A 27,888-nucleotide genomic window follows, 5' to 3' on the forward strand; every position below is an offset into this window, starting at 1 on the left:
CGTTACACAATTATATACTGCGTTATAACGTAACGAAGACGAATACGCGATAATTCCGATAACGTCGATAACGCGAAAGATTACCGCGACGTAAAGTCGATGTTCGATACAAAACATGCGTTATTTTACATTATTATTTATCTGGGATAACAGCGAGGTAAAGAGGTGTTCTTTAATACCGTGAATAGAAATAAATAAGCGTATACAGCGCGAAATTTTAATTCGCGACGGAACTCAAATTGATTCACGCATCAACCATCGCGAAGAAAACCTGATCGCACAGATTTTCGCGTTTGAGAAAAGGATAATTATCTTTTGCAAAACTTTCGTATACGCGAGAGGAAGAGAGGTCGTTCGAAAAAAAAATGATATCGCGATCGGCAGAGCCTGCGCGTCACTCTTTTCCCGAGAGAATGCATCACACACATCTCGATCGCGACGCGACAGATCCGACGATCCACGGCCGTGTCGTCGGCGAATTAACTCGTTCGAAACGCCGGCGAATTCATATATACGAGACGCGGACGCGGAGAGAGTCGCGATCGCGCTCGCTGGCACTCGCTGGCACTGTCCGCGCGTCCCGTCCCCGTCGGGCGAGAAGAGCGATCTCGGCGATATCCCGCGCTGGCGGCTGGCGGTCGGGACGACGGGACGATCGGGTCGGTAAACGGCCATGATCGCTCTCACGGCGGCGCGGGCGCCGCACGGAAACGAGCGGTCCGCGACGGAGGCTCTCATTCCCGACGGGCGGCGTGGACGTAGCCGCGGCGGCCGGCGGCGTTCCTGGTTCCTCGGCGAGCCGCGCCGCCCGCGCCAATCGCGCACGCCCGGCCGGGTCACGTGACCGGCTCGGCCAATCGCCGGCCCGGTCTAGCGCCACGGCCGTTGTCGCCGAGTCGGAAGACGGGGCATATTCTGACAAGCGTAGAAAAACTCGTCAACAGCGGCCGCCATTTTACGTTAGCTAACGTTAGCCGATGCTCGTGCGGTAACGGAGGTACTCGCGATCGGTTTTCCCGAGCGAATTTCTGTGGCGGGCAGGGCGGCCGCGACCGTGCCGATACCCGCGATCGCGTTCGCATGCTCGCGATCCCGATATCGCGCGCGAGTGCACGGGGATAAACGCTCATTTCCCGCTGATCGTTCGCGCGCCCCGTGTGTCGCAGTGTGTGCCGAGGCTGGAAGATAGAGAGAGAGAGAGAGAGAGAGAAGAGGAAAGGAAGATGGTACCAGAGGGCCTCGGGAGCGACATCGTCGCCGTGAGCTAGCGCCGTGCGCGCAGCCAGTCGTTTGGCGAGTCGTCGTGCCGCGAGCACGTACGACCGCGGGGGCCGATATACATTACGATTGTTGGTATTTTACACCGAGGAACGGAAGAGGAGCCGCGAGTGTGCGCGTGCCTGTGCCGCGAGGGAGAAGGCGAGAGTGAGCGAGAGTGCCGCGACTGCCGCGAGGAGATTTATTCGGCGGGGTGTCGCGTCGGAGTCGGAGGGAGTCGGAGCGCGAGTCGAGGTTGAATCCGAGTCGCGACGAGACGAGAAGGAAGGCGAGGGTCGCGGGTCGCGAGCCGCCGCCGCCGCCGCCGCGAGTCAATCCCGCGAGTGACTCGAGTCGGCCGCCGCGCGTCGCGCGCTCATCCGTATCTCGGCGTTCGGAGCGGCGGAGTCGTCGCCGCCGCCGTCGCCGCGATTCGCCATCGCCGTCGCCGCCGCCGTCGTCGTCGTCGTCGTCGCCCGCTCGCTTCCAACCGCGCTGATCTGCCGTCCCGTCCCGCCGGCGACGCGGCGCGGCAGCCGTCCCGTCGTCGTTCGCCGCCGGAGAGGAGAAGAGCGCGAGAGAGACGGAGAAGAGACAGAGACACAGGGAGCGACATCAGACATTGCTCGTCGCCGTCGTCGTCGTCGCCGTCGCCGTCGTTGTCGTCGTCGTCGCCGCCGTCGTCGCTGCCGCGGCGGTGTTGCTGCCGCTAGTGTTGCCGTTGCTGGTGGTGGTGCCGCAGCAGCAGCGATTGCTCGCGGTTGTCGCTTGTGCGTTGTACCGCGCGCGTGTGTGGATACCTGCTCGCGGTACGCCGTGTGACGCCGGGGGGGTTCGACGTACCCCGAACCCTACGATGCCCAATGGTTGACCGTGCACCGCGGGATGCTACACGGGGACGCTCCACGCGCCGCGGCTCTCGTTGTTGTTGTTGTCGCGCACGCGAGTGCGATTACGGTACGGTGAAATTGTCGCTCCGCGGCCACGCCGCCGGCAGGGTGGAAGAAGAAGAAGAAGAAGCGTACTACGGTGGATCATCGTCGTCAACGTTATTGGCGACCGCGTTATTGGTGACGGAATCGGAAACGACGGCAATCACGGGGAGCGCGGCAATCACGGCGCTAGCGCCGATCAGGACGGCGACGGTGGTCTTCTAGTTGAGGAGAGACAGGGCCAACCCCCCCCAGGGCTTTGCGACATCCCCCAAAGCTATAATCCGCGGTGCCGTTCGGTCAACGCCGCACCGTGTCGTACGGCCGGACGCGGTCGTGCTACCTGGTGCGCGCGCGTGTGTGTGTTTGTGTGCGTGCGTGCGTGCGTGAGCGCGCGCGCGCGCTCGCTCGCTCGCGCGCTGGTGGTCGAGAGGAAGGATCAGCGTGAGACGGGCGCGAGTGGGAAGGAAGAGCGCGAGAGGTTAGGTTTATTACGGAAGAAAGATAACAGCCGCGCGGAGGAGCCATGGCCGACCACCTGGTGGACGGCCCTCCGCCGAAGCGGCCCAAGCTCGATCCGTTCCAGGGAACGTCGGACTCGACGGGTAAGTTGGCCCCCACCCCGCCACCTTCCGCTCTTGGCCGAGTCGCCCGAGCGACGATCTTGAATCTTTCGATCTCCTCGACTCGCTCCCTCCCCCCCGCGCGCGCGACCTTCCCCCCGTCCTCTCACCCTACTTCCGATGTTTGTCCTTCCGATTTCTTTGTATACCTGAGACACGACCGTGCCTCTTCCCCTTTTTTCTTCCCGTCTTCCAGGAACCGCGCGCTACTCTCTCCGCGACGACTAACCTTAGAGGCTCCTCTGAGTTTACGATGCCAGATGCCACGCTCCCGCGGAATGCCGAAGAAAAGAGTTGCCCGGCGTCCGGCTCGCGGTTTTCGCGATTCTCGCCGACGCGACGGGCGCAGCTGACGACCCGCCATCGCTGGCGACGTCCGTTGGCGACGCGTCGCGATGGACCGGACCTCCCTCCCTCCGCCCTCCCCCGCGAGCGTCGTCGCCGAATCCCCGAGCGAAATCGCGGCACGCGCCGCGGCGCGATCCAGAGCGCGCCAAGACGCGCGTCGCGGCGTCGGCGTCGGCGGTGGCGGCTCCTGTCAAGATCGAACGCGGAATTAAACGCGCTTACGTCGCGCGTACCTCTCTCTCTCCCTCTCTCTCTCTCTTTCTCGGTCTCTCTCCCTCGCCGCCGTCGTCGTCTCGCGACGCCGATCGGAGGGACGGTCGTTTCCGCGACACCCTCGTGACGCGACGACGCAAGATGGATGGCCACGAGGAGAGCCCGCGGCGCGGCGCCGCCGAGTTTCGCTCCGGGAGAACGATTCTGTCCGTTCGCTTCCTTCGTCTTACCACGCTCACCGCCTCCTTCTGTTTTTTTTTAATTTGATTTGATTTGATTTTATTTTTTGAGAGACGAATGTGGCATACTGAGACGTGCAGCTCTGTACATTCTTTTTAGACGTACTCTAGATTTAAAAACATAGTTGCGATCCTGTAGTGCATGAGGGTGCATGACACTTTAATGTTAAACGATTACATCTCGCTGGCATGAACGATGCGCTAATATATCTCTTTGTTCTTTCCCCCTTAAAAGAATTTTTTTTTTCGTTTTTAATTAGCCCTTCGAAACACACACATCTTAATCATCCCTCAACGGTTTTCAGTCTCGAAGTTGTTACGCACGTAACGCTATATTATTTACCGTTTATTCGGATGTAATAACGCGGACTTCTCGGAATCGCTTCTTTCGCGAGGGTACTGAGTCACGGAAAGTCGCAGAAACAGTTTGTGCTCGGTTTACACCTTTACGGCGATTTCACCTCGCCGAGAGCCGCGTGGAGTAACGTCGCGGGCGCGCGAGGACGACGAGTCGTCGTCGACGACGAGCAACGATTGCGAAGTCGATTCTCAAACTGTTTCTACCACTTACCGAGTACCAATAATCCAAGAGAACGAAGCTGCGACAAGTATATTCTCTCTCCTTCATTCTAAATTAAAACGAAAAACTGTGATATAGTAGTGGGTATGCCGCCTTTATTGATGCACCATGCTTATACGAACTACGGGGGAGGTGGCAGTGGTAACATGCAACAAATTCAGGCTCAACCGCAACAACTACATCTGCAACAGCATCAGATGCAGCAACACTGGAACAACAATACCGTCCATCAGAAACGAAGTAAATATTCAATTATCCGATCAAAAAGCGACAATCTCGAAAAACAAAAAGCATTAAGTCCGGCAGCGCAGAATAAAAAAAAAAAAAAAAAGAAATTAAAATCTCGTTTGTCCGTCCGATCATCTCATAGTACCATATCGTTCCTCTCGTAAAGTTTACTTGTCTCAGTCTCTGGTTTTCAGTGACGCGCCTTCCAGTTGCGGTACTTTCTGATGGGTGGTAGTTTTGGCATATTGTCACTATGGTTCCCTCAGTAACTTTTGTCTATTGTCGACACAGTTAGAGAAGAAAGTGAAAGAAAAACGGATGTCGTGACAAATCTTTATTTTTGGAAAAAAAAATACATACATACATATATATATATATAGATGGCAGAGCATATATAGAGTCGACAATACGGATGTATTAAGTATTGTCTTACTCTGATCACGGACTGATTCACTTTACATAGCAATGGAGAAAAATTGGATCGGTGATCGCTAAAGGTACATAAGATTCAGGATAAGCCCACAAGTTTCCCCTCTTTTCTGTAATAAACACCGTGAGACATTCTCAATGTGAATCAAACGTAACATAGACATGCGACACACACTCGTGGACTTGCGGAGGAATTGCAAAGGTGAAATTAAATATGCACACAACCCTGTGCTTGTAACATAAAGGGCTCACGATACGGCGCAGATAATAAATAGCGTAGGTGGGACGGGAGGAGGAGGGGGGGAGGGGAGAGTTGACTAGGTCTATGTCAATTAAATCCTTTACAGATATTTATAACTGAAACCGTAAATAGAGTGACAACCTGTGCGTGCGCGCGGACGGATCTTCTTTCGAGTTTTCTTGAGGAAATCGTGCATTTGACTTTAGGACGAAGAAAAGTGACGCACTCTTATAACGAACGTAGCGCGTCTCAGAAGTATTATTTGCTTGAACAGATATTTTTTAGAGTGACTGATTTCTTCGCATGACTCTCTTCTATATAAAGTTTGCCATTCGGTAGCTTCGCTGGATGCTTGTTTAGTTTAGCACTAATTTAATTGTGCCGAAATATTTCATTCTGCTGTAGAATAAGGCTCCTTTACGTTATGCTCATGCGGTGTATGTCTCATGTCTTATTTTTCATGTTTGTTTACAACCACGTACAATTTTCTGTATATTTTTTTCCCCCCCCCCCCCGCCCCCGTTTTTCTTCTTAATATATAGGATCCCCTTTTGCATTTGTATTCTACCTACATATACGTATCCGTATATATTTATATGTACACCCTTTTTTTCTCCGTCAATGTATGGTCAGTCGTGGGTAGACGAGAGTAAATTTCAACAATTTTATTTGCTCAGGAATGTTTACGCCAACATTTTTTCGAGTGATGTTAATAGCGTCGGAAGTTCCTTGTAATATAGATGAAAATTGAATGCTTTTTTGCCTGTACGTGTCTCTATATACACGCATGTATATATGTATATTTACATGCAGTTATATGTGCATACATGTATATATACATTGTACATGTACATGTACATTTGTAATATCGAAAAGATACTCTGCTAAAAATTTTGATGCTAAAAGCTATGGTGACGGCGCTAAAATCTTACTCTTGTAAAATTACTAATGATTTCTTGGTATCTATGGTACTTATTATTTTCGATATTATTATCATTTAAATCTGCGAACTGGTTATTTCGGGAATCAGTACAGTGTGCTGATGTGCATTCGCGGCAAGCTTGAAACAGACGAAAATGTCAATCCATTTTTGACACACGGTATGCGAGTAAAATGAAACAGTAAAAGTGAAAATAATGAATGAAGATACATAAGTCACATTCTACTTGCATATAGGTGTAACAAATGTAGAGATGTACTTTTCTGATAGCCAGTGTCTGTTATCACGACCGGAAACACGATGTGGATGTTTTAAGAAACGGTGATTCTTAATTCCTTTCTCTTCTTCATTCTCAGATTACATTTCTAACACTGAAATGTTCGATCTTGAAAATGATCTTCCCGATGACTTGCTGTCATCTGGTTCTTGGGGTTCCACGACCGAGAGCACTAAGCCACCAGCGACCGGTCCTGGCCCAGGGCAGCAAAACGGTGCTCTCGATACAGAACTCAGACAACATGTACAGCAGCAGCAGCAGCAGCAGCAGCAGCAACAACTCTCTCATCATCTCCTCCAGCAACAGGTATGCGTTATATCACATAGAGATCTTAGAGTTTTGTTAAACGACGTTATATTTCACAAACAATCGTTGAACAGGGCAACAAAAACTTGGTGGCGAATTCCTTAGTAATGGCTGCGGGAACGTTAGGCAACAAAAGTCCGAATATGCAATCGCCACCGAACGTTTCCGTTTCCAAGGGAGGGATAGTCGATCCGCAGATGGTCGTGAGTCTTGGTAACCTACCAAGTAGTATAGCCAGTTCGTTGGCGAATAATCAAATGTCGATCGCGAATTCGATGGGCGGTTTACAATCGTCCATGAGCATGGCCGGAAGTAACCCCGCGATGTCGATGCCGGGCGGCATGAACTCCGGTTTAGTGATGACTAGTTCCGCTAGCGGGAACAACATGGGAGGAATGGCCGGCGGAAGCTTGATAGTAACCAACAGTTTGAACAAACAACCTTTAAATACAGTACGTTGATTAACGTAATCTTATAGTAACTACGTTTTCTCCGATAAAAAGATAAGTAGTTGAATTTGATCAAGAATCTTTTAAAGGTAACCATGATGGGCCCTAATACTCAAGCGATACATCATCCGGGTGCTCCACATGGGGTTACACCGATGCAAAACGGTCCCGGGATGATGAACACGAGGGCTGTAGCGATGCAGCAACAACAACAGGCGCATATGGTTGGTCCAGCGAGAGGGCAGAGTCCTCACCAACAGGTGCATCAAGTCGGCATCGTCGGTCCCGGCCAGGGTGGTCCGAGGATGCAAGCTCCTCCTAACATGGCAAATATACCGACTATGGGGCAGTTAGGCGCGTCGAATCCGTACAATTATGGTACATAAAATATATCCTCTTTTGTTTTGTATATTTATATCGGGAAAAAAAAACAACAGTGTAATAAATAGATGCAGATGTAGAACGGTGAAAACAAAATTTATAATACAGGTTCTCCAAATATTGGACCAGGAGCAGGAGTAACTGTATGCACCAATAATCCCGTAGGTGTCGTCAAACCGCAGCAAAAGGGTGTAGGAACGAATATGAGCCCCATGCAAGCGGCGGCCGCCGCCAGCAGATTTACCGGTACTGCTGGTCCGATCGGCACTACGAACGTTGTGGGTGGTCAGGAAGGTGGAGCGGCAGCGCAACAGGCGCAACCACCAGCACCAAGTCCGGCTCAACCACAATCGGGTGCGCCGACCGGAGGACAGCCAGGTCCGCAGCAAGCTACGCAAGGACAAATGGCTGGTACTGGTACTCCAACGGGTAAGTTTATCTTATACCATTGTAAATCGTGTTACTTGTGTAACATCTTTGCTGAATGTCAACTTTATTTGGGGCGTTTAGGCGCGAAATCGACACCTGATCCAGAGAAATGTAGACTCATTCAGCAACAGTTGGTGCTACTTTTGCATGCACATAAATGTCAACGACGTGAAAGCCAAGCAAATGGCGAGATGAGACAATGTACCTTGCCGGATTGCAAAACTATGAAAAATGTTCTAAATCACATGACGAATTGTCAAGCCGGAAAGAATTGCACCGTGCCTCATTGTAGCATGTCAAGGCAGATCATCAGTCATTGGAAGCATTGTAATCGAAGTGATTGTCCGGTTTGCTTGCCGATAAAACAAGCAAATAAGAACAGGACAAATTCTGCGCAAGGTAATTGTGCAAGAATATATATCTTACGTCTTAATGTTTCGGCGATATATTTATGTTGTATGTATTATTTTTATTAGCACCCGCAATTCAACCAAATAATCAGCCAAATCCAAGCCCATCTGAAATGAGAAGGGCTTATGATGCTTTAGGAATTCAGTGTCCGACAACAACACCGGGGCTTTTACCCGGTCAAGGCGTCGGTAGGGGCGTTAGAATGCCAGCTCCCGGCATGACGGGTGGTCCTCCAGGGGCATTGGGGAACGTTAGATTAGCGCAACCTCAAACACAGAGTGAGTTGCACAACATTTTATTATACAAAATCTATTAATTGTGTTTTGCATTTTTTTTTTCAAATCTAAAACATCTTACAAAAATTATATGTATATATATGTGTGTAAAACTATATTTTATTATATTATTTTTTTATTCTGTTAAAAATATAAAATATGATTTGTATAGATTTTTACGCGAAAAGCAACAAGCGATGGGCGCCCATATGTGTTTCAGCTGCACCGGGACAATCCGTAGTCGGTGCCGGACAACAAGTAGTCGCTCCGAACGTATCTCTTCCTTTAAATTCCGATCCTAGTACGGTCGGGGTAGCCGGCAATCAGACGGTACCAACGACCGGACCTACATCTGCCGCGGCAGCGGCCGCTGCTAATATACAGCAGTCCGTTAATATGCAAACATTGTTCGGATTGAACGAGTCCGGACAACCTGGTGTGATAGGTGCGGAAAATAGATTAGCGAATCTACAGCTTCCAGGCGGTCTTCAACCCGGTCAAGTCACAGCGACACCGGTGCAAGGAACAAAGGAGTGGCATCTGTCCGTCACTCCAGATCTCAGGAACCATCTCGTTCATAAATTGTTAGTGAGACTTTTATTATACATAATAGCGCGCACTTATTTGAAACTCGTGTCCCAGCATGTGTGTTTGCTTATTTTCTCAGGGTTCAAGCAATATTCCCGACTCCCGATCCACAAGCTATGCTCGATAAAAGAATGCACAACTTGGTCGCGTACGCGAGGAAGGTGGAAGGTGACATGTACGAAATGGCTAACTCCCGGTCGGAATATTATCATCTGCTGGCCGAGAAAATCTACAAGATTCAAAAGGAACTTGGTACGTAATTTCAACAACATCGAAGGATTTATTAAAGTCTTTTAGTCAATTCTCAAATCTGTCATTATTTTTTTTTTTTAATTTTTTTTTTAAGTGAATACAGTGAATCATTTGATCCTTATTTAACATTTGATAAACAAGAATGAAATTTATTGTGTTACTCTATATCGTCTATTCTCGTTGGAAAATGTCACAAAATATATACATGTCACATAGTCATACATGGTTCAATTAACTTTTTGAGAAGTAACAGTCATATTTTTTTTTTTTTTTATTCTTACATTCTTACATTCTTCTTTTTTTTTTAAGTTATGTACCTAAATTCGAAAAGCGACAAAAACGGAAGGAACAGCACATAGTCAGACACGGTTCTATTAACTTTTTGAGAAGTAACAGTCATATTCTTTTTTTTCTTTTTTTATATTCTTATATTTTTATATATATATTTTTTTAAGTTAACATGTACCTAAATTCTAAGAGCGATTTACCGAATGACGTAGACGAAAAGCGACAAAAACGGAAGGAACAGCAACAACTACAAGCGCAACAACAACAGCAGCAGCAGCAACCGCCGGGTACATCTGGTCCTGGACTAAAGCCATGCGCGCCTCCGAATGTAGGTACTGTTATGCCAGGAGCGTCGAAACCTGTTGGGACAGTACCACCTACCTTACGAAGTCACTCACCAAGTATGGGTCAACTCGGAACAATACCAGCGATGGCCATTCAGCAGCACAATAGGATGCAGTTTCCACAACAGCAGCAGGCCCAACAACAACAACAACAGCAGGCCCAGCAACAGCAACAGCAGGTTCAAGCTCAGCAGCAAATACAGCAACAGCAACAAGGAATCCTGGTCGGTCCTCCCGGTCCTAGCCCGAACGGGCAATCTACATCCAACGCCAGTTGGGTGCCTAATCCTGGACTCAGCCCGTTTGGACAGCCCCAAATGTCCCAGGCTAATCTCACAACCACTACTGCGTCTAACAATGCAACGACTAGTCAATTTCCGACGTCCAATGGCACGGCTGTTGGTTTACCCAACAGTTCGCCTATTCAAAACCAACATCAGTTCAGGGATGATCTCATGAAAGTTAGATTGGCGCAGGTCCAGGCTCAAGCAGCACAACAACAACAACAACAACAACAACAGCAGCAGCAGCAAAGTCAGCAACAGCCACAACCGACGAGTACTCCGAGCCAGGTCGGTACTCCGGTAACGTCGATTCCGCAAGCACCATCACCGTTTAGCGGCATGCAACAACCAAGCGCGCAGCAGCAGTCACAACAGCAATCGAATCAGCAATTGCCAACTCGACCGTTGTCAGCTTCCACGCCTAATGACAATGGCATTACGACATCGACACCGCAGACGATACCACCGCCCGTGTCCAGCGGGCCAAGCCCAACGGGTGGTGTATCTGCGACAACTACGGGTACGACGAACGGGCCTCAGTCAACCACTTCCACGCCGAACACGCCGCTTGTACCGTCGCTAATGACACCAAATCAAACTGCCTCTTCTGCATCAAATCAGACGCCGCCTCATTCGGGACCGACACCGTCCCCTGCTGGCCTTGCGAGTCTTGGTAAGGGTATGACCTCGCAGGAACGGGCAGCGTTGAACACTCCACGCAGCACGTCCATGTCCTCGCAGATGGCTGCCATCACGGCAGCGCTGGATCGTGACAATTCACCCAGCCCGCCGATGAATAACAACAAGGGCAAGTTGGATTCCATTAAAGAAGAGATAAAGATGGAGATCAAACAAGAGCCATCAGATGAGTCACAAAATCACAGAATGGACGGTAAGAGCGTGAACAATGAGATTAATATCAAGATCGAGCCAAAGACCGAACCAATGGAAGAGGGCTCAAACGAGGCGACCGTGAAGGAAGAATCCGGAATTAAAGAAGAGAGCATGACTCCCGGTATTAAAGAAGAGAGCATGACCGCTTCCGATATCAAGCCCTTGGTATTGGAACCTATTCAACCAAGTGGATCCACTGACAAGAAGAAGTGCCTGTTTAAGCCCGATGATCTTCGACAGGCACTTATGCCGACATTGGAGAAATTATATAGACAAGATCCCGAGTCTATACCGTTTCGGCAACCGGTGGATCCGCAAGCGTTGGGTATACCGGACTATCCAACCATCGTGAAGAAACCGATGGATTTGTCGACGATCAAGAAAAAACTGGACACGGAAAAGTACAGCGATCCGTGGGAGTACGTCGACGATGTATGGATGATGTTTGACAATGCCTGGCTCTATAACCGCAAGACTTCACGAGTCTACAGATACTGCACCAAGGTAATATTTATCTGACATTTCGCAAACATACTTTACGGTTCGCGTATAATTAACTCTCTCCTTTTTTTTTTTTTTTTTTTTTTTACAGCTCTCGGAAGTTTTCGAGCAAGAGATAGACCCCGTGATGCAGAACCTTGGGTATTGTTGTGGCAGAAAATACACATTCAACCCGCAGGTGCTTTGTTGCTACGGCAAGCAGCTGTGCACGATACCCAGGGATGCAAAGTATTACTCGTATCAGAACAGGTCAGTATACACAGTACATTCAACGCATATTGAATTATGATGCATGGAACGTAACTGACGTGAGAGAATACGTTATTTGAAAATACTAATGCTTAAAATGTTAATGTTAAATATATTAGATATTTTAATGCTGAATATCAAAATATTAATATATTAATATATTAATATATTTTTATACATAGATATATTCTCACTTCAAATTGTCGAAGTTTGCTTAATCCACTATATTTTTCTCAATCTGCATTAAGTACGTGAGAAATGGCATTTTAAGTATTATGTTACATTTAGTTTGAGCAATTTCTGCAATCAGAAGGCACAATGGCGACACATCTGTAATATTTGTAACAAAATATTACAGTTGTCGCGACAATTTACACTTGAAGTAATGTTTTATACTATAGGGCATTTTAAGAACGGTGATCTTCGCGTATTCATCTTGCATAGGCCTTTTTAATATAAAAGTGTTCTGTCGCTGAATACGCTAAATTAAATTGACAGGATAATTAACTTGCTTTTGACAATGTTTGCAAAAGCAGGTCAGTCCCCTAAGCTACACTTTTTCGAAGCTACATGTACGAATTTTCTCTCGTATTAAACTCACGCACTTAAAGTTTCTTTACTAGTTGCGCATATACTTAAGGGATATGTATCTTATTGAAAGTAGAAAATGTAGCCTTAAAGTAGACTGTGCGGGGAAAGTTAAAGCGTTTGTAAGAAAAGCTTATTGATCGATGGATATAAATGGCCTTACATAGCCTTTCGGTATATGCGATTAGAATTTAGAAAATGACGTATAAATTGATATTTTTTTAACATTGGCACTGTTCTCTTCTTTGTATGTTATCTTCGCCCATGGGTTGCGCACGCATACACAAATTCTTGTTTGCCGCTTACTTCTTGTGTTGCCTGCGACCTTGCTTCTTTTCGACTCTACTACTGCGAAAAACTTGATACTTGGAAAACTTTAATTGGAAAATAAAAAAAACCAAACGATGTCTTTCCACAATCTTTTGAAACCAAAATCGGATCCGAAACAATTGGCCATTGCATGCACGTGTAATTACGAAAAAATTGAATGTATATATATAAAACAAAAAAAAACTTGCCGGAAGTTGACGGAAATCGATACGCCGAGACTTGGACACACATTTGGAATAAAATTGGGCGTCGTACATCGAATTTACATAATAAAACACACGGCGCCAATATAATAGCGGTCTAAAGGGAATTGGTCTTCTTTCCGACAGATACACCTTCTGTCAGAAATGTTTCAACGACATTCCTGGTGACACAGTGACGTTGGGAGACGATCCAACGCAGCCTCAAACGTAAGTGATAAATAATTAACGCGCGTAATCTCGTTAACGATCCAGTATGATTTATAAGACGTCTCTGTTCCTCGTAGTGCCATCAAAAAAGAACAGTTCCAGGAAATGAAGAATGATCACTTAGAATTGGAACCTTTTGTAACCTGCACTGACTGTGGTAGGAGAGTACATCAAATTTGTGTACTCCATATGGAAGCAATCTGGCCATTAGGGTAAATAATTTTCTTTTATTCTACCAAGAAACTGCGAAAAGATTTGAATTATGTTTTCTCGCGATTAAAATAAAATGATCACGTTATTTACTGTCTGCAACTTCCAGATTTGAGAAAACTATGAAATATATTCGTGTACTTAGAAGTTACTTTTCCCTTGACAGGTTTACCTGTGATAATTGCTTAAAGAAGAAGGGACAGAAACGCAAAGAAAATAAGTTCAATGCCAAACGATTGCCCGTAACGAAACTCGGCACGTATATCGAGACGCGCGTGAACAATTTCCTGAAGAAAAAGGAAGCGGGCGCTGGTGAGGTTGCGATCAGAGTGGTCGCTTCTAGCGACAAAGTGGTCGAGGTCAAACCCGGTATGCGGGGCAGATTCGTCGAGAATGGTGACATGCCCGGCGAATTCCCGTACCGCGCAAAAGCTCTATTTGCGTTCGAGGAGGTCGACGGCACCGACGTCTGTTTTTTCGGTATGCACGTACAGGAGTACGGAAGCGAATGCACGCCGCCGAACACCAGACGGGTTTACATCGCATATCTGGACTCTGTCCACTTCTTCCGGCCTAGACAATTTCGAACGGCTGTGTATCACGAGATTCTTCTTGGATATCTCGATTATGCGAAACAACTCGGGTAAGTTTATTGTTAAGCAAAAAAAAAATTACATTGGATGTTATGTAGCGCACACATATATTAAGGTATGAATTTTGTGTATATTAAAAAAAAATACGAAACAAAGAAAACGTGAAATTACAGGTATACAATGGCTCACATATGGGCTTGTCCACCTTCCGAAGGGGACGATTATATCTTCCACTGCCATCCCGCAGAACAAAAAATACCAAAGCCTAAGAGATTGCAGGAGTGGTACAAGAAGATGTTGGACAAGGGAATGGTCGAAAGAATCGTGCTCGACTATAAGGTTAGCAGAAAAATGCATTTCGTAGATTTTTAGAGTAGTCTCTTGTGTTTCCGTTACGTGTCGCGATATCGTATCGGTGTCAAACGAGACTTAAATTAATGTCTGCGGTAAAGCTAGTGTTCTTGTTACATTTATAGCACTGAACATAGGATTTGCAGACGACATTTTTTTACATGCACTTTTGCGCATGCATTTTTCTATTTTAAAATTGAAATACAAATGAAATTTTTGTTTACAGGACATTTTAAAACAAGCCATGGAAGACAGGCTTTCGTCTGCGGCAGAATTGCCATATTTTGAGGGCGACTTTTGGCCGAACGTATTGGAAGAAAGTATTAAAGAATTAGATCAGGAAGAAGAAGAGAAACGTAAACAAGCTGAAGCGGCGGAAGCAGCTGCTGCAGCGGCAAACGCGGTAAGTTGTAGAAGTTGTGTTATAAATGTCCCTATTTGCACGCAATAACCGTCTTTCTCGTCTAATATATTTATGTCCTCGGTTTTGTATCTCCTCAGATATTTTCGCTGTCTGAAGACGCGGAAACTCCAGACGGTAAGAAGAAGGGTCAGAAGAAGGCCAAGAAATCCAACAAATCTAAAGCGAATCAAAGGAAAAACAGCAAGAAATCGAACACTCCTCAGACTGGCAATGATCTTTCCGCAAAAATCTTTGCCACCATGGAAAAACACAAGGAGGTGTTTTTCGTCATTAGGTTGCACCACGCTCAAAGTGCAGCCAGTTTGGGAGTAAGTTTTTTTTTTATTTTACAGATCTTTCTCTTCCTTAGAAGCTTGGTTTATGCGATTATTAATTCGTATCTACGTATTATTAATGCGTAGATTAATTCTTATCTAAATCTTCAGCCTATCCAAGATCCCGATCCCGTCATCAATTGTGATCTGATGGACGGCCGTGACGCATTTCTCACAATGGCAAGAGAGAGGCATTACGAGTTCTCATCTCTTCGAAGAGCGAAGTTTAGTTCCATGTCTATGCTGTACGAATTACATAATCAAGGCCAAGACAAGTTCGTTTACACTTGCAATAACTGCAAGAGTCATGTGGAGACCAGATACCATTGTACAGTTTGTGACGTACGTATTAGATTGCTTTGGAGAAAAATACTCTTACTACTTTTCATAACTTTCGTGCTTACTGTAATTCCGACTTTATTACAGGATTTCGATTTATGTGTAAGTTGTAAAGATAAGGACGGTCACCCGCATCCGATGGAGAAACTTGGCTTTGATTTGGATGATGGCTCTTCGCCTGCAGATGCGAAACAAACAAATCCACAGGTAACTTGTCGGGTTATTCTAAAAATATCTATGTATTGTAATTACGATAAACCTATAATGTGCTCGTATCTTTTTTGTTTCTGCAACGTAGGAGGCCAGGAAATTATCGATACAGAGATGCATTCAATCATTGGTGCATGCCTGCCAGTGCAGAGATGCTAACTGTCGTCTACCGAGTTGTCAGAAGATGAAGCGAGTGGTGATGCACACAAAGAATTGCAAGAGAAAGACCAATGGTGGGTGTCCTATATGCAAACAGCTGATTGCGCTGTGTTGTTATCATGCGAAACACTGCCAAGAGACCAAGTGTCTCGTTCCATTCTGTTCCAACATCAAACATAAGATAAAGCAGCAGCAATTGCAGCAACGATTACAACAGGCGCAACTGCTCAGGTTAGTAGAATCATCGACTTTTTGTGTATGTATTAGATGTATGTGTGTATGTATTGACAATATTCGCGTTTACTCGTGTAGGAGGCGAATGGCTGTGATGAATACGAGGCCCACCGGACCTGTAGCCGCAATGCAGGCTGGGCAACAGACCTCGAACGTTGCCATGACGCCTGGAGCCGCTATGAAACCTGGTGTCAGCACATCGAATTTGCCGACACCGCATCAACAAGGTATTGGATTGAAACCCGGGACGCAGCCGCCTCCCGCTCATGTCCTACAGGTGGTGAAGCAGGTGCAAGAGGAAGCAGCGAGGCAACAAGCACCGCATGTCAGTTACGGCAAGGTGACGCCGGGCGGTGGTGTTGGCGTAGGTGTCGGTGTGGGCGGCCAATCGGGCGGAGTAATGCCGCCGCCACAAATGCAGCGGCCGTTACCGGTCCAGATGCCGAATCCCAGTGGCACGCATCTCATTCCGATGGATCAGTGGACAGCTGCAAGGTATCTATTAAATCTACACGGTTTTTCTTATATTTTTTTCTTATGTTTATATGACTCTTCTTACCAATGACTGACTAACGAATTATAGTAGAGGAAGAACGCGTTTTTTTAGTCCTGCGCGTGTTTCTTCTTCTCTTAGCAGGTATCAGTCGAATGCGGTGATGCAACAAAATCCCAACTTGGCGCGGCAGCAGACACCGCAACAGCTGATGCAGCAGCAGCAGCAGCAGCAGCAGCAGCAGCAACAGCAGCAGCATCAGCCTCAACCGATGGCAATGAGTGCGCAAATGCCGCGGCAACCAGGCGTGATCGGACCGGTTGGACAGGTCGGTCCGCAGGCAAGCAATATGCAGAAGCATGCTCTTCAACAGTTGATGCAAACTCTCAGGAGCCCACATACGCCCGACCAACAGAACCAAATACTTCAAATACTCAAGAGCAATCCACCGTTGATGGCCGCCTTTATCAAGCAACGAGTGAGTTGGTTAACACTTGAAAAATATATATAATGTATCCATATTATTACACAGATTTCACTACTTTGATCTTCTTAATAAATAGACTGCGCTTGTTCATCAGCAACAACCTGGTCAGCATGGTGGGGGAGTCGGCCCATTGGGTCCTAATCAACCTCAACAACAACAGCAACCTGGTTTGCAGCATATGATGTCCCAGCAGCAGCAGCCGCAGCAGCAGCAGCAACAGCCGCAGCAGCAGCAGCAGCAGCAGCAGCAGCAGGGTAGACTGCAGATACAGATGCTGACCCAGCAGGCGCAACAACAGCAGCCAGTGCAGCAGCAGTCGCAAGCAACATGGTACAAGCAACAGATGCTGGTGCAGCAAATGCAACAGAGGCAACAGCAGGTGGCCCAGCAGCAACAACAGCAGCAGCAGCAGCAGCAGCAGCAACAGCAGCAGCAACAGCCGTTTACTCAACCGCCAGCGCCACCCTATGGTCAACAACGACCTATACGACCTCTTCTTGGTAATTACATGAACTATCGTAATTACTTAGAAAGCAGTGGGGCTATAATACGTAGAGCGGTATCTCGAGACCAACACTTGCCCAACTCCCTAGGTTACGGAGGTTTCAACGAACAAGGCTACGGTCAGGCAGGTCTAAAACCTACTCCACCGCCCGTGCCCTCGCCGCAAGGCGTCATGGGTCCGCCGGGGATCTCCGTACAGCAACAATTGATGCAGTCAGTCCGTTCGCCACCGCCCATCCGATCTCCACAGCCCAACCCCTCGCCACGACCTGTCCCTTCCCCTCGTAATCAGCCGGTACCGTCGCCGCGATCGGGTCCGGTACCATCGCCGCATCACCATCCGCCTCACGGCACGCCGACGCATTCGCCGGCCCACGAGCTCGGCGGCGGTCCCAGCGAGATGATGCTCTCGCAGCTGGGTGGCGGTCCAGGTGCGCCCACCGGCCATCCCGCCGCTATGCCTCATCATCCCTCGCCGGCGCCGGCGCCCACGAATGGCGGCGCAGACGCCAACGAGGTGACGCCAATGACGCCGCAGGACCAACTCTCCAAATTCGTCGAGGGGTTGTAGTGACTGTTACGGACGATCACATCGGTCGATGGTTATGTAAGTGTTTCCATTAACGGAGACGACGACGGCGGCGCTCGGACGGCTGCGACCGTCCGCGTCGCGTGAATTTAAATAATACGAAACGTTCGCGAAATTATGAGAGCATTAGATAATTTATCTTGAGAAATTCGCGCTCGCGCAGCTTAAAGTGAAAGCCTGACAAGCCGCGCGTTCTATCAAGTTTCGTCGAACGATTGAGCCTGACATGCCTAAGGGCTTGAACTCCCTTAGGGCCGCAGGATAGTTTTTGATTACGCGATCCGCAATGATGCGAATGAGACGCTCGGTTCGCGCGCTCGCGCGCACGCCGTATGTTTTCTCTTTCGATTTTCTACATTATGCGATACGTCGAAAGACAAGAGGGAAAGATTAACGCGACGTTTGGTGCTTTTCAATTCTACTCGGCCTGGCTCAAATAGACTCAAAATTGTTTTCGTCCTTGGTCGAGAAGAAAGTACCGCAAATCGGTAGGATGAGGAGGAACGAAAAACTAAAGCGAAACTATCGAGAGACTATTATTACGTATTCTCCCCTCGTATCCTCCAGAGCCCCCTCGACTCTACCACTCTTCCTCGCTGCTACTCGTGCAGGGTGAGTGAAATCGTACAAATATATATATATATACACATTATATATATATATATTATATATACATATATGTATGTTGTGTATACTTAACGTTAATTAATAATTAATAGTTCAAATACTATTAGGTCGTAATTAGTATTTGCGTAAATGTACGCAATTATATACCGCTACTATTATTAACGTAACGAAAAATACAAAGTATATGATAAAGACTTGTATGAAAGATAAACGATAACACATAGATAGGGAGAATCCATTAGAGTGTTGTATGTACGGGGAAAAAAAAGATAATTTAGGTTGTACGTTAAGTAATATGTTCGTTTAAGGAAAAAATTTGTTACTAAGAGGATAATTCCTAAGCGCCACACCGAAGGTTGTAACTTAAACCATGAAATTTTATGGATTTATCGTGAGTGACTTCGCACATTTTCGAATGCCGCGAGTCGTCTGTGGAAAAGTCGAACTTGAAAAAAAAAAAAACGGCGATACACTCGACGGGATGCCCTGTTCAACCGAGTGTCTTGTCGAGAGAATCGGCCTCATGTGACGAGTTAACGTTGTCGTAACCAAAAAATAGAAATTCACAACAGGCTGCTAGTGCGCGCGGGAAGGTTTATATATATAAAAAAAACGTGTTAATTTTGACGAAGGAAGAGAGGTGACGTAGTTTTCTCCGGTTGAGGGTCCACTGCGTGTGTACAGTTCAATCAAAATGTAACTAACGAGAGTGCGTATTCGAGTACCGGGCCCTCGCGTGAAAGCTCTGTAAATACTAGACTATTATTATCGATGATTATTAATTTACCTGCCCATTATTGATTAATTATTATTAATATTATTATATATATTATAATATATTATTATTATTATCAACATTAATCTATTACTATGATCAATTCATGCATAAATCTATTGTAATATTTGCAAACAAACGAGAGAGAGAGAGAGAGACGAGTTCACGCGCGTTATTACTACACACGGGTTTACAGATTGGCCCGCGTACAAAACACACACCGAACCACATTACATGACTATTGCCAGTGTTGTATCATAGTAAAGCTCTAAGTGTAAGTTCCTCCTCCTCCTTTCTCTCCCTTCGCCCCCGCCTCCGCCTTTCGCTCGGCCACCCCGATCTGCCTCCCTCCCCCACCTTTTTCTTCGCCACCTATTTAAAACGACTTAGTAATAACGTGGGAGTGCGTGAGCATGTTGTGGTTCAAAAGGTCCGTGGCGTCGGATATTTTTGAAGTGCATACTTTGTATAATATAGCTATATCGTGTACAATTAAGTCAACTGACGATTGAGATAGAAACGTAAATCGGAAGGAAGGGAAGATTAAAACTAATACACGTACATATACACACATACACACCCGTAGCGTGAAAGCAAGTCTGACGTAAAAAAAAAGAGGAAAAGAAGAGCGATCGCGAGGACGATTCTCGCGATCATCGGGACTCCTAGGCTCGCGAGCTAATTATCAAGCGACACCATCGGATAACTCCTTGACTGGCTACACCGAGAAACGTATTCATACACACGTAACGCTGGCATATGTACACGTCTTCGCTCAAGACGTACGTTCATTCACAGCACACCGATGCGCTACGAATTCTCGTTTGAACTCTCAGCGGCACGCGCTTTGATCGTGTTCCTCGTTAAGTCACTCTCGCGGGATTAACGGTGCGTAGCGGAAAAGAAAGAAAAGAACGTAGGGAGAAGAGTTAGAGATAGAGAGAGAGAGAGAGAGAGAGAGAGAGAGAGAGAGAGAGAGAGAGAGAGAGAGAGAGAGAGAGAGAGAGAGAGAGAGAGAGAGAGAGTGCGAGCCAACTTGACGGAACTCGATCAAGATCAGCGGTCGACCTTGATCGGGTACACCGATTCTTTTCGGGCGGATCGTTACGAGTGCAATCGGAGTCCTCCGAAACTCCTTACCGTCGACGTTCGCCGTTCCCTCCGTTCGCCCGCACTTCCGGCGAACGTCGACGTCGCGGATCGCGAACCCAGACTTCGTTTTCGCGCCCCCTCCTCCCGAGCAACGTGACGAGTCTCGATTGAGATAAAGAAACGAGAGATAAGAAAGAAAAGGAAACTTGGTATTCGAGACACACATTCCTTCTATGAAGGGTTCAATGAGTAATGCAACATATATTTTTCTCATTTCAAGGTTTGTTTTATTGCAGGTTTAAATACATAATCTCCATTCGATTCTATGGTCTTACGCCACAAGATGTGACAGCCTGTACGCGGAGCCCTTGCGGTACCACTTTGCCGGTCTCACAATCACTTTCTTACTTTAGCTATGACTTTTTTGTTATTGCACGCTATCGCTTATTGCGTTTTTCAGGGGGTCAAAGAGATGGGGGGATCGGGAGGTGTTCGGGATCTCGTTCTTCATCCAGAGGAACCTCATTTCTATTTTGCACCTTCTAACTTTTATCTCCTTGGTCCTCTGAAAGATGCAATCTGCGGGAAGAGATATGGCAGTAACAAGGAAGTCATAGCCGAAGTAAGAAAGTGAAAGCTGAGAGGCAGGGGAACGGAGGGTTGCCCCGGACATCATTGAAATTCAAGCATACCTTGTGCCCTGTGGCACATTGTTTAAACATTCTAATATGCCCTTCTGCGTATCTCGACACGTGCAGAATGTTCAAACAATGACCATAGACACGCGGTATACTTGAATTTTAATAATGTTCGGGGCTACCCCCCGTTCCGCTACAGGCTTTCTTCGCATCTAGGTAGCGTAAGGCCATAGAATTGCATGAAGGCCGTGTTGAAAAGTAGGTTTTTGTAGCCAAAGAATTGGGAAAAAGTATATGATGCGTTTAAAGCTGCAATAAAACGAACCTTGAATGAGTAAGTGTGTTGCGTTACTTATCGAACGCTCCTCGTAGATTACGTTTCGCGGAGGAAGAACGCGCGTCGCGTCGCTTCGCGTGACGGTTTTTCGCTTCTCCGTCTACTCCGAAAAGGGAGAGCCCTTTCTTTCCATCCCAATTCGGATTCGCTTTTCATTCCCGGATGCTAAACGCTTTGGAAGATCGAACAGGATCGCGGGCGACCACCCCGTGTACGCGGTTTTTTATTTCCTTTCCTTCTCACCTTTTTATCCTTTTTTTTTTGTTTTTCCTTGTTTTTTTTTTTTTTAAATCGAACAATCGATGACAAAACAAGCGAGAATTGTTAGGGAAAGACGCACGGAGACGACGGTAATCGAGTGTAGATGTTTAAATGAACGATTTCAGGTAGTGAAGGAATGAGGTAATCGTGTAAATGACGAAACCCCCAAAAAGTATTTGGCTTACTTAGTATGGCTGTGTTTTTAGGGCAGTGTTGTAAATCTGAAAGTGGTGCGCGCACCTTCGCGGTAGCGATGCACTCTTGAATAGTATTACGGACAGTTCGAACGCCGCGCGTGCCAACTCTCGCGTCCGATTGATCAATTAGGAATCGTGGAATAAGAAGAGGGGGCAAGAGCTCTTCCCTTCGGAGACGACGTTCGTAGCCATCCGTCGTCAACTTCCGCTCTCGCGGTCGCAAAAGTCGCGAAACGAGGGTGGGCGAGAAGCTGCGAAAATCGAGCCCTTTATATAGGGCTCGTTCGAGACGCGGTCGATCGACAATACCAACCAACGGTGCTTACAACTGCAGACGCGCGGGCATTGTTCTCTATTTCTCTTCTCGGATGGTTGCACATTTAATATCGGAGATACGAAGAGGGAGAGAGAAAGAGGGAGAAAGGGGGAGCGATGCCACGAGAAAGGGATTCGTTGGTGCACGAGGCATTCGTAACGAGATTTACTATTATAAGCGAGAGAGTGCGAGAGAGCGAGCGAACGAGCGAACGAACGAGAAAGAGAGATGAATGCTACATGCAACGCTATATATATATTCATATATATATATATATATGAATATTACATACAATTTTTTCTTTTTTATATTTATGAAACGTATTCGAGAGAATAGGTTGCGATCTGTATACATACACGCGCGCGCGACGATACATTATGAATTAATTAATTATTTGATTTATAGACGATAACTATAGATAAAGCTATTGGAATATACATATATATATATATATATAATTATTATTACGATATTATTGAAATACCGAGTATAGAGTACTACTTTTTATTATGACTTTTCGTAAATAGTGAATTAATGATCTAATTAAAGATTAATGAGACGCATAATGTAACGTTTCTCCCCCGTCCCTCCCGACCATCAAAAGGAATATATATATATATATATATATATATATATATATAATATATATATATACATATAGAGAGCGAAAGAGAGGGAGGATCTCTCCTCGGCTCCTCTCCCTTTTTCTTCCTCGTTTCGTTGCGCTGCACTCTCGTCCTCGCGCCGATAGTGCGTTTCGCCGTTCGTGATAAGAGATTGCACAATGACGTGATGATATGCGTGTGTTCCTTCCTTTTGCCCGACGGGATTTCGGCCGTTCTCGCGGAACGACTCCTAGACACGTGTACTGAGATCGATCGAGAGAGAAAGAGAGAGAGAGAGAGAAAAAACCGCAGAGTGACTTAGGAAAAAAACTTTAATTACGTTACACTCATATCTCTCCCCTCCCCCCTACCTCCCGCCGTTGTCCTTTTTTTACCTATCGTTTTTAGCGTTAATACAAGACAGAAGGAAAGAAAAAAAAAATAACGGGAACGCGACGACGTTCCACCGCCCCGCCAGGTTCCGAAACTTTTGCTACCGTCGTTTTTATAATTTTAGAAAACGCAGAACGGATATCTTTTTTATGTAACATTTGCAACGTATAGATAAGAGTAATGTATGTTGATCGTGAATATAACGAGTATTGTTATATGATTATTAAAAGAAAGAGTTTCGAAAATACATTCCATTTTTATTTTTCCGCCGGCTTTCGTAGAGTGTGCGACGACTCGATGCGCATCAAAGAAGAGAAGGATGGGCCCCTCGCTTTCCCCCGCCCTCGCTTTCTTTTTTACAGCACACCCTTCACGTCGTTTTTACATCCCGCATTTTTAGAACTCTATAGAACCCGGAAAACCCACGTTGTGCGGACTTGCTATTTGGATCTCTTCCGCTGGCGTTTGACACTCGAGAGAAGACTATAGTTTTTTTTTTTTTTTTTTTTTTTTCCATCATATGCTATCTGTAACGAGAACGGATCTGTCGTCGTAGTCTCCGATTGATTAGTTCCCAATTTAATTACAATGACGCCCGGTGGAGTTCCAAGTTTGTCGACCCCCGATATAAATTCGGTATAAATGCGACGATATCTTTTCAATTCGTGTCGTCACGAAATCGTTAAGAAAGGTAGTAGTTAATTATCGCAAGATTGTGACTTCAATTAAAGCTACTAAGGAAAATTACAAATTTCCATTCGATTTCCGTTTAGACTCGACAGCTCCGTTTACTCGCGCGCGCTTTGGTCCCGCTCGCGCTTTCTCCTTCATTTCGATTTTGAGGGGATCCTACGAGAGAGAGAGAGGTTTTCCTTCTAGGTATTTTTCACAGGCAAGAAATCCCTTCGCCGACAACCACGAGCTGGGACCAAAGTTCGCGACGAGCGATCCTAGTTCCGCTCGTTCTTCGCCATGTATGTGTGTGTTGCTGGTCCCCCTTCGTCCTTGTTTCTCCCTTACCTTTTTTTCACGTAGCTGGCAATTTGACGCCCTAATTGCATAGGGTATAGCAACGTAAGAGAGATGGGAAAGGTATCGCGATGCGTTTTACACACGCACGCACACACACACATACATACATACACTGACACGTACATACGTTGTATATATTTATACATAAATGCATTATATACCGTTAACGCAAAACGCGAGAGAATCTGACGAAATAAAGTCTTGCGTAAATCGTCATTCGGAGGCACCGCATGTGTTTGTACCTGTGCGTTTTCAGACACGCCTTTTTCACGTGTGATCGCGATGATCATTTTTATCAGAGAGAATAAGAGAGAACGAGTGAGAGAGAGAGAGAGAGAGAGAAGTATACTTTGTAAAACCGTGGATCTCCAACAATTAACCGCCGCCAGCGCTTAGAGATATAGATGATAATTAATAAATACCGAATAAAGGATGAATTCAATTGACACACTTTGCCAAGGACGCTGAGATACTCTCCGATAATCTTATCCCGCGCGTGTATAATCGCCGAAGGATGCGTCCTGCCGTTCTGCTAAAGACGATCGCTTTTTACGATCGCGCAAGGGACCTGTAAAATCTAGCGTAAATACTATATAAATACGCGACGCTCGCGCGCATATAAACGATATCTCGATAACCGGAAGCGATACGTATATTCTCCGCGAGTAGGATCCAAAGTCCGAGACGCGATCGCTCTCGGGTTTTTCCCGTCGTTTTTTTTTTTTTTTTTTCCACCACGTTTTAACTCCTCGCGCGCCGCGCCGCGCCGATAACGACGCCGTAGAAAGGGAGGAAGTTCAGAGTCCCTCGGGGACGTGCACGCGCGCGTCTCACGCGTGCGAACGACACGTGCGACGGATATCCCGGATAGCAAAACGTGAGTGTGCAAAATCATGCAGATCGTTGCGCGAAGGCAATTTTGCGCGCATTGTCGTCGCAAAAACATTGCGATAAACATGAATCGCAGCCTCGCGTCTGGGATTCATATTTATGGCGCTCTCGCAGCAAGGATGTGTGCGTATTGTTCCTGCAAACCGATGATATGTGTAAATCGTTTCCATCAATATGTATAAACTACATATAGCGATGGAGCCGCCGCGCGCCGGGCGTAAACCGTTGCTGCATCAGCAACGTAACGAATATTAAAGTAAACCGTTGTCGAAACAAGTTCCGACAAGATACCGTTGCTGAACGTTTGGGAACACTCGCACAACATTTGTACGATATTTGCGCAAATAATTTCGTAAATACGACGGGACGTTTTGCCATCCGGAGATATATGCTGATGGTGCACGCGAAACACCTATCGCGGAGAGCGGCGAACGTCGACGTCTCCGACGATGCGCTCAATGTAAAAAATATGTGCGATAGACTAGAATTTTTAGTACGAGTTGCAAAGCGACGGTGAGAGAAAGAGAGAGAGAGAGAGAGAGAGAGAGAGAGAGAGAGGCTCTTTATAGAAATTTGACGAAAAAAAGGTGAAGAAAAATTGCGTTGTTCCTCGAAATCGGGAGCGTTCAACCCGAAAGACCTGAAGGACCCGAGCGAATTAAATCGGGGCGATTTTTATCGAGTCGTTTTGAGCCTACGCGATATAGTGATTTTTAATAAGTTTTTTTTTGCGAGAGAGAGAGAGAGAGAGAGAGAGAGAGAGAGAGAGAGAGAGAGAGAGAGGCGGTTTTCCACGCCAGGGGGAATCGAGACGAGGGAGGACGAGCGTTTGAGCAACGGATGATTGTATAATCCCCGGTCTTCGTCGTTTCTCACTCCCGAAGGAAAGCGACGGACGCCGCGGGGATCTGACCCTCGCTTATTGGAGCGACGTTGATTTAAATGGCTAAGATACTTATCACCTCCACGCGGACTGGATTTTGCTTCGCTGTATATTTTTGTCGCTGGATCTCTGCGTTTTTCCTCCTTCCCCCCCCCTCCTCACCACCCCTTTTACCGTTTCTTTAGCGTTTCTTTTCATGTATTTTTTTATGTATCCTATTTTCTGTATATAAAACGTGTAAAATAAAGAAGCGTACAACGCAGAGTACATAATACAAACTGATCTCCTTTCGCCCCGTCGTTTCCTTCCTATTTATCCCGCACGCGCAAGACGTTATAATATTCCCCCACGCGTTTTAGCGCAAGGGGTTTCATTCGGGCCTCATCAGGGGAGTCGTGAAATCTTTTACGTCTCCCGTTTTATATACCGCAGCAATCATTCGCGATGCGAGAAAAATCGCGCGTCCGCGACGCGACGGACACGTCGACCGGAAGAGATTTAGCGTCCAGTGGAGTCCTTTCTGAATTTTTACGAGGCGATTTCCCGGCCAGCGGACGGCCGGGACGATCGTAAACGGATAAGCTCGTTGTCCGTTCTCGTTCTCATCGCGCTCCCCGCGCGCTAGATTCGCGCGGGATTATACGATAGACGAGAACCGGATTCGAATATCGATCGGCCTACGCCGGTCTACGGCGTCGGCCCATTGAATTGCAAATTGACCGTTTATTCCCCGCATTATGCGCGCCGCGCGCGGCATTGCCCTTTGCCCTTCCGCGAGCGCGTCGCGCGTCGTCGCTAATCCGCGCCGTTGCGCTCCGGCGTTCGCGAGCGACATATATGTACCTGCGGGAGAGAAAAAAGGAGTCGATAAAACGGAACTCGACGCTCCGAGGCACTTGGAAAATTATCTCGTCGATTCGCTTCTTCCTTCTCGCTCGGAGTATAATCGGCGTTTAGAGCGGCTTTTCCTTGACCAAGCTCCGATTAAATCGGCGATTAACTTATCAACAGATGCCTTACACTATATTTCATTAACGGAGATGATATTATTTTGTCATTTAATTATTTAATACGTAGAAAAAATTAGGGATAACGGAGCTACAATTGAAAATTTTTCTTCGAGCGATTCTGCCGATTGAATCGATCGTCGATTAAATTATAAGCTCGATCGAAGTCATATCCTTATGCCAGCCACAGTATTGTCGACATTAACCTTCGAGACGGAAAAACGAAGGAGCGTGCGGGTGAATGCTCTGTGCTCTGCATTTTCTCTCAATGACGAAACATCGGCAGCGCGTCATTGGAAATTTCTCGAATATATCGAGGAGACAGTGCCGTGCCCCCCGCGAGAAAGCGTGGCGGAGTTGGAGGGGGGGGCGGGGGGGACACCGATTCATTCCTAAGCATCATGAACGCCGTTTTTGCACCCTCGTTGAGTTCTTAACCTCGATTGACCGCGCGATGTATAATTTCTCCTTCTCTCTCTCTCTCGGCGAGCGGAGGGAGAGATGTCGCGAGATATCGAAGGCACGCGGAGGCAACGCCTAATCCGTGGATTCGGGCGACCGCGGGGGCTCGTACGCGCGACGCGCGCGCGCGCGTCACTGCGCTGTCGTCGCGGAGTAGTGGGCGCTGGGCGCCGGTCGTG

At 46.8% G+C, this 27,888-nt stretch overlaps 1 protein-coding gene across 12 annotated transcripts; it reads left to right on the forward strand.

Moving 5' to 3' along the window:
• The first annotated feature begins 933 nt into the window (after positions 1–933).
• LOC143899009 (CREB-binding protein) lies at positions 934–25,197 on the forward strand. Of its 12 annotated transcripts, XM_077408924.1 has the most exons (25): positions 934–2,794; positions 4,271–4,432; positions 6,387–6,613; positions 6,688–7,065; positions 7,152–7,440; positions 7,552–7,872; positions 7,954–8,271; positions 8,349–8,561; positions 8,731–9,142; positions 9,226–9,398; positions 9,899–11,712; positions 11,801–11,958; positions 13,173–13,286; positions 13,364–13,498; positions 13,663–14,139; positions 14,263–14,428; positions 14,667–14,843; positions 14,942–15,172; positions 15,290–15,520; positions 15,605–15,724; positions 15,816–16,117; positions 16,199–16,615; positions 16,704–17,091; positions 17,177–17,600; positions 17,694–25,197. In XM_077408924.1, exons 1-25 carry the CDS (start codon positions 2,716–2,718, stop codon positions 18,173–18,175), a joined length of 8,208 nt encoding a protein of 2,735 aa, XP_077265050.1. In that variant the 5' UTR covers positions 934–2,715; the 3' UTR covers positions 18,176–25,197. The 12 variants fall into 12 exon arrangements, with proteins under 12 accessions (XP_077265050.1, XP_077265044.1, XP_077265045.1 ...); XM_077408918.1 differs by having other exon boundaries at positions 7,552–8,271; positions 8,779–9,142; XM_077408919.1 differs by having other exon boundaries at positions 7,552–8,271; positions 8,779–9,142; positions 17,195–17,600.
• The last annotated feature ends 2,691 nt before the right edge of the window (positions 25,198–27,888 follow it).

This window comes from Temnothorax americanus, unplaced genomic scaffold, assembly GCF_048541705.1.
Source record: "Temnothorax americanus isolate GAGA-0224 unplaced genomic scaffold, ASM4854170v1 Scaffold25, whole genome shotgun sequence".
In the NCBI taxonomy this organism is placed as follows: domain Eukaryota; kingdom Metazoa; phylum Arthropoda; class Insecta; order Hymenoptera; family Formicidae; genus Temnothorax; species Temnothorax americanus.

Bases quoted from the DNA above. Each gene is read 5' to 3' on its own strand.
- LOC143899009 (XM_077408912.1), top strand. From the start codon at position 2,716: ATGGCCGACCACCTGGTGGACGGCCCTCCGCCGAAGCGGCCCAAGCTC. The intron at 13,499-13,662 runs GTAAATAATTTT...TTCCCTTGACAG, and splicing joins GAAGCAATCTGGCCATTAGG to GTTTACCTGTGATAATTGCT. The intron at 15,521-15,604 runs GTACGTATTAGA...ACTTTATTACAG, and splicing joins ACCATTGTACAGTTTGTGAC to GATTTCGATTTATGTGTAAG.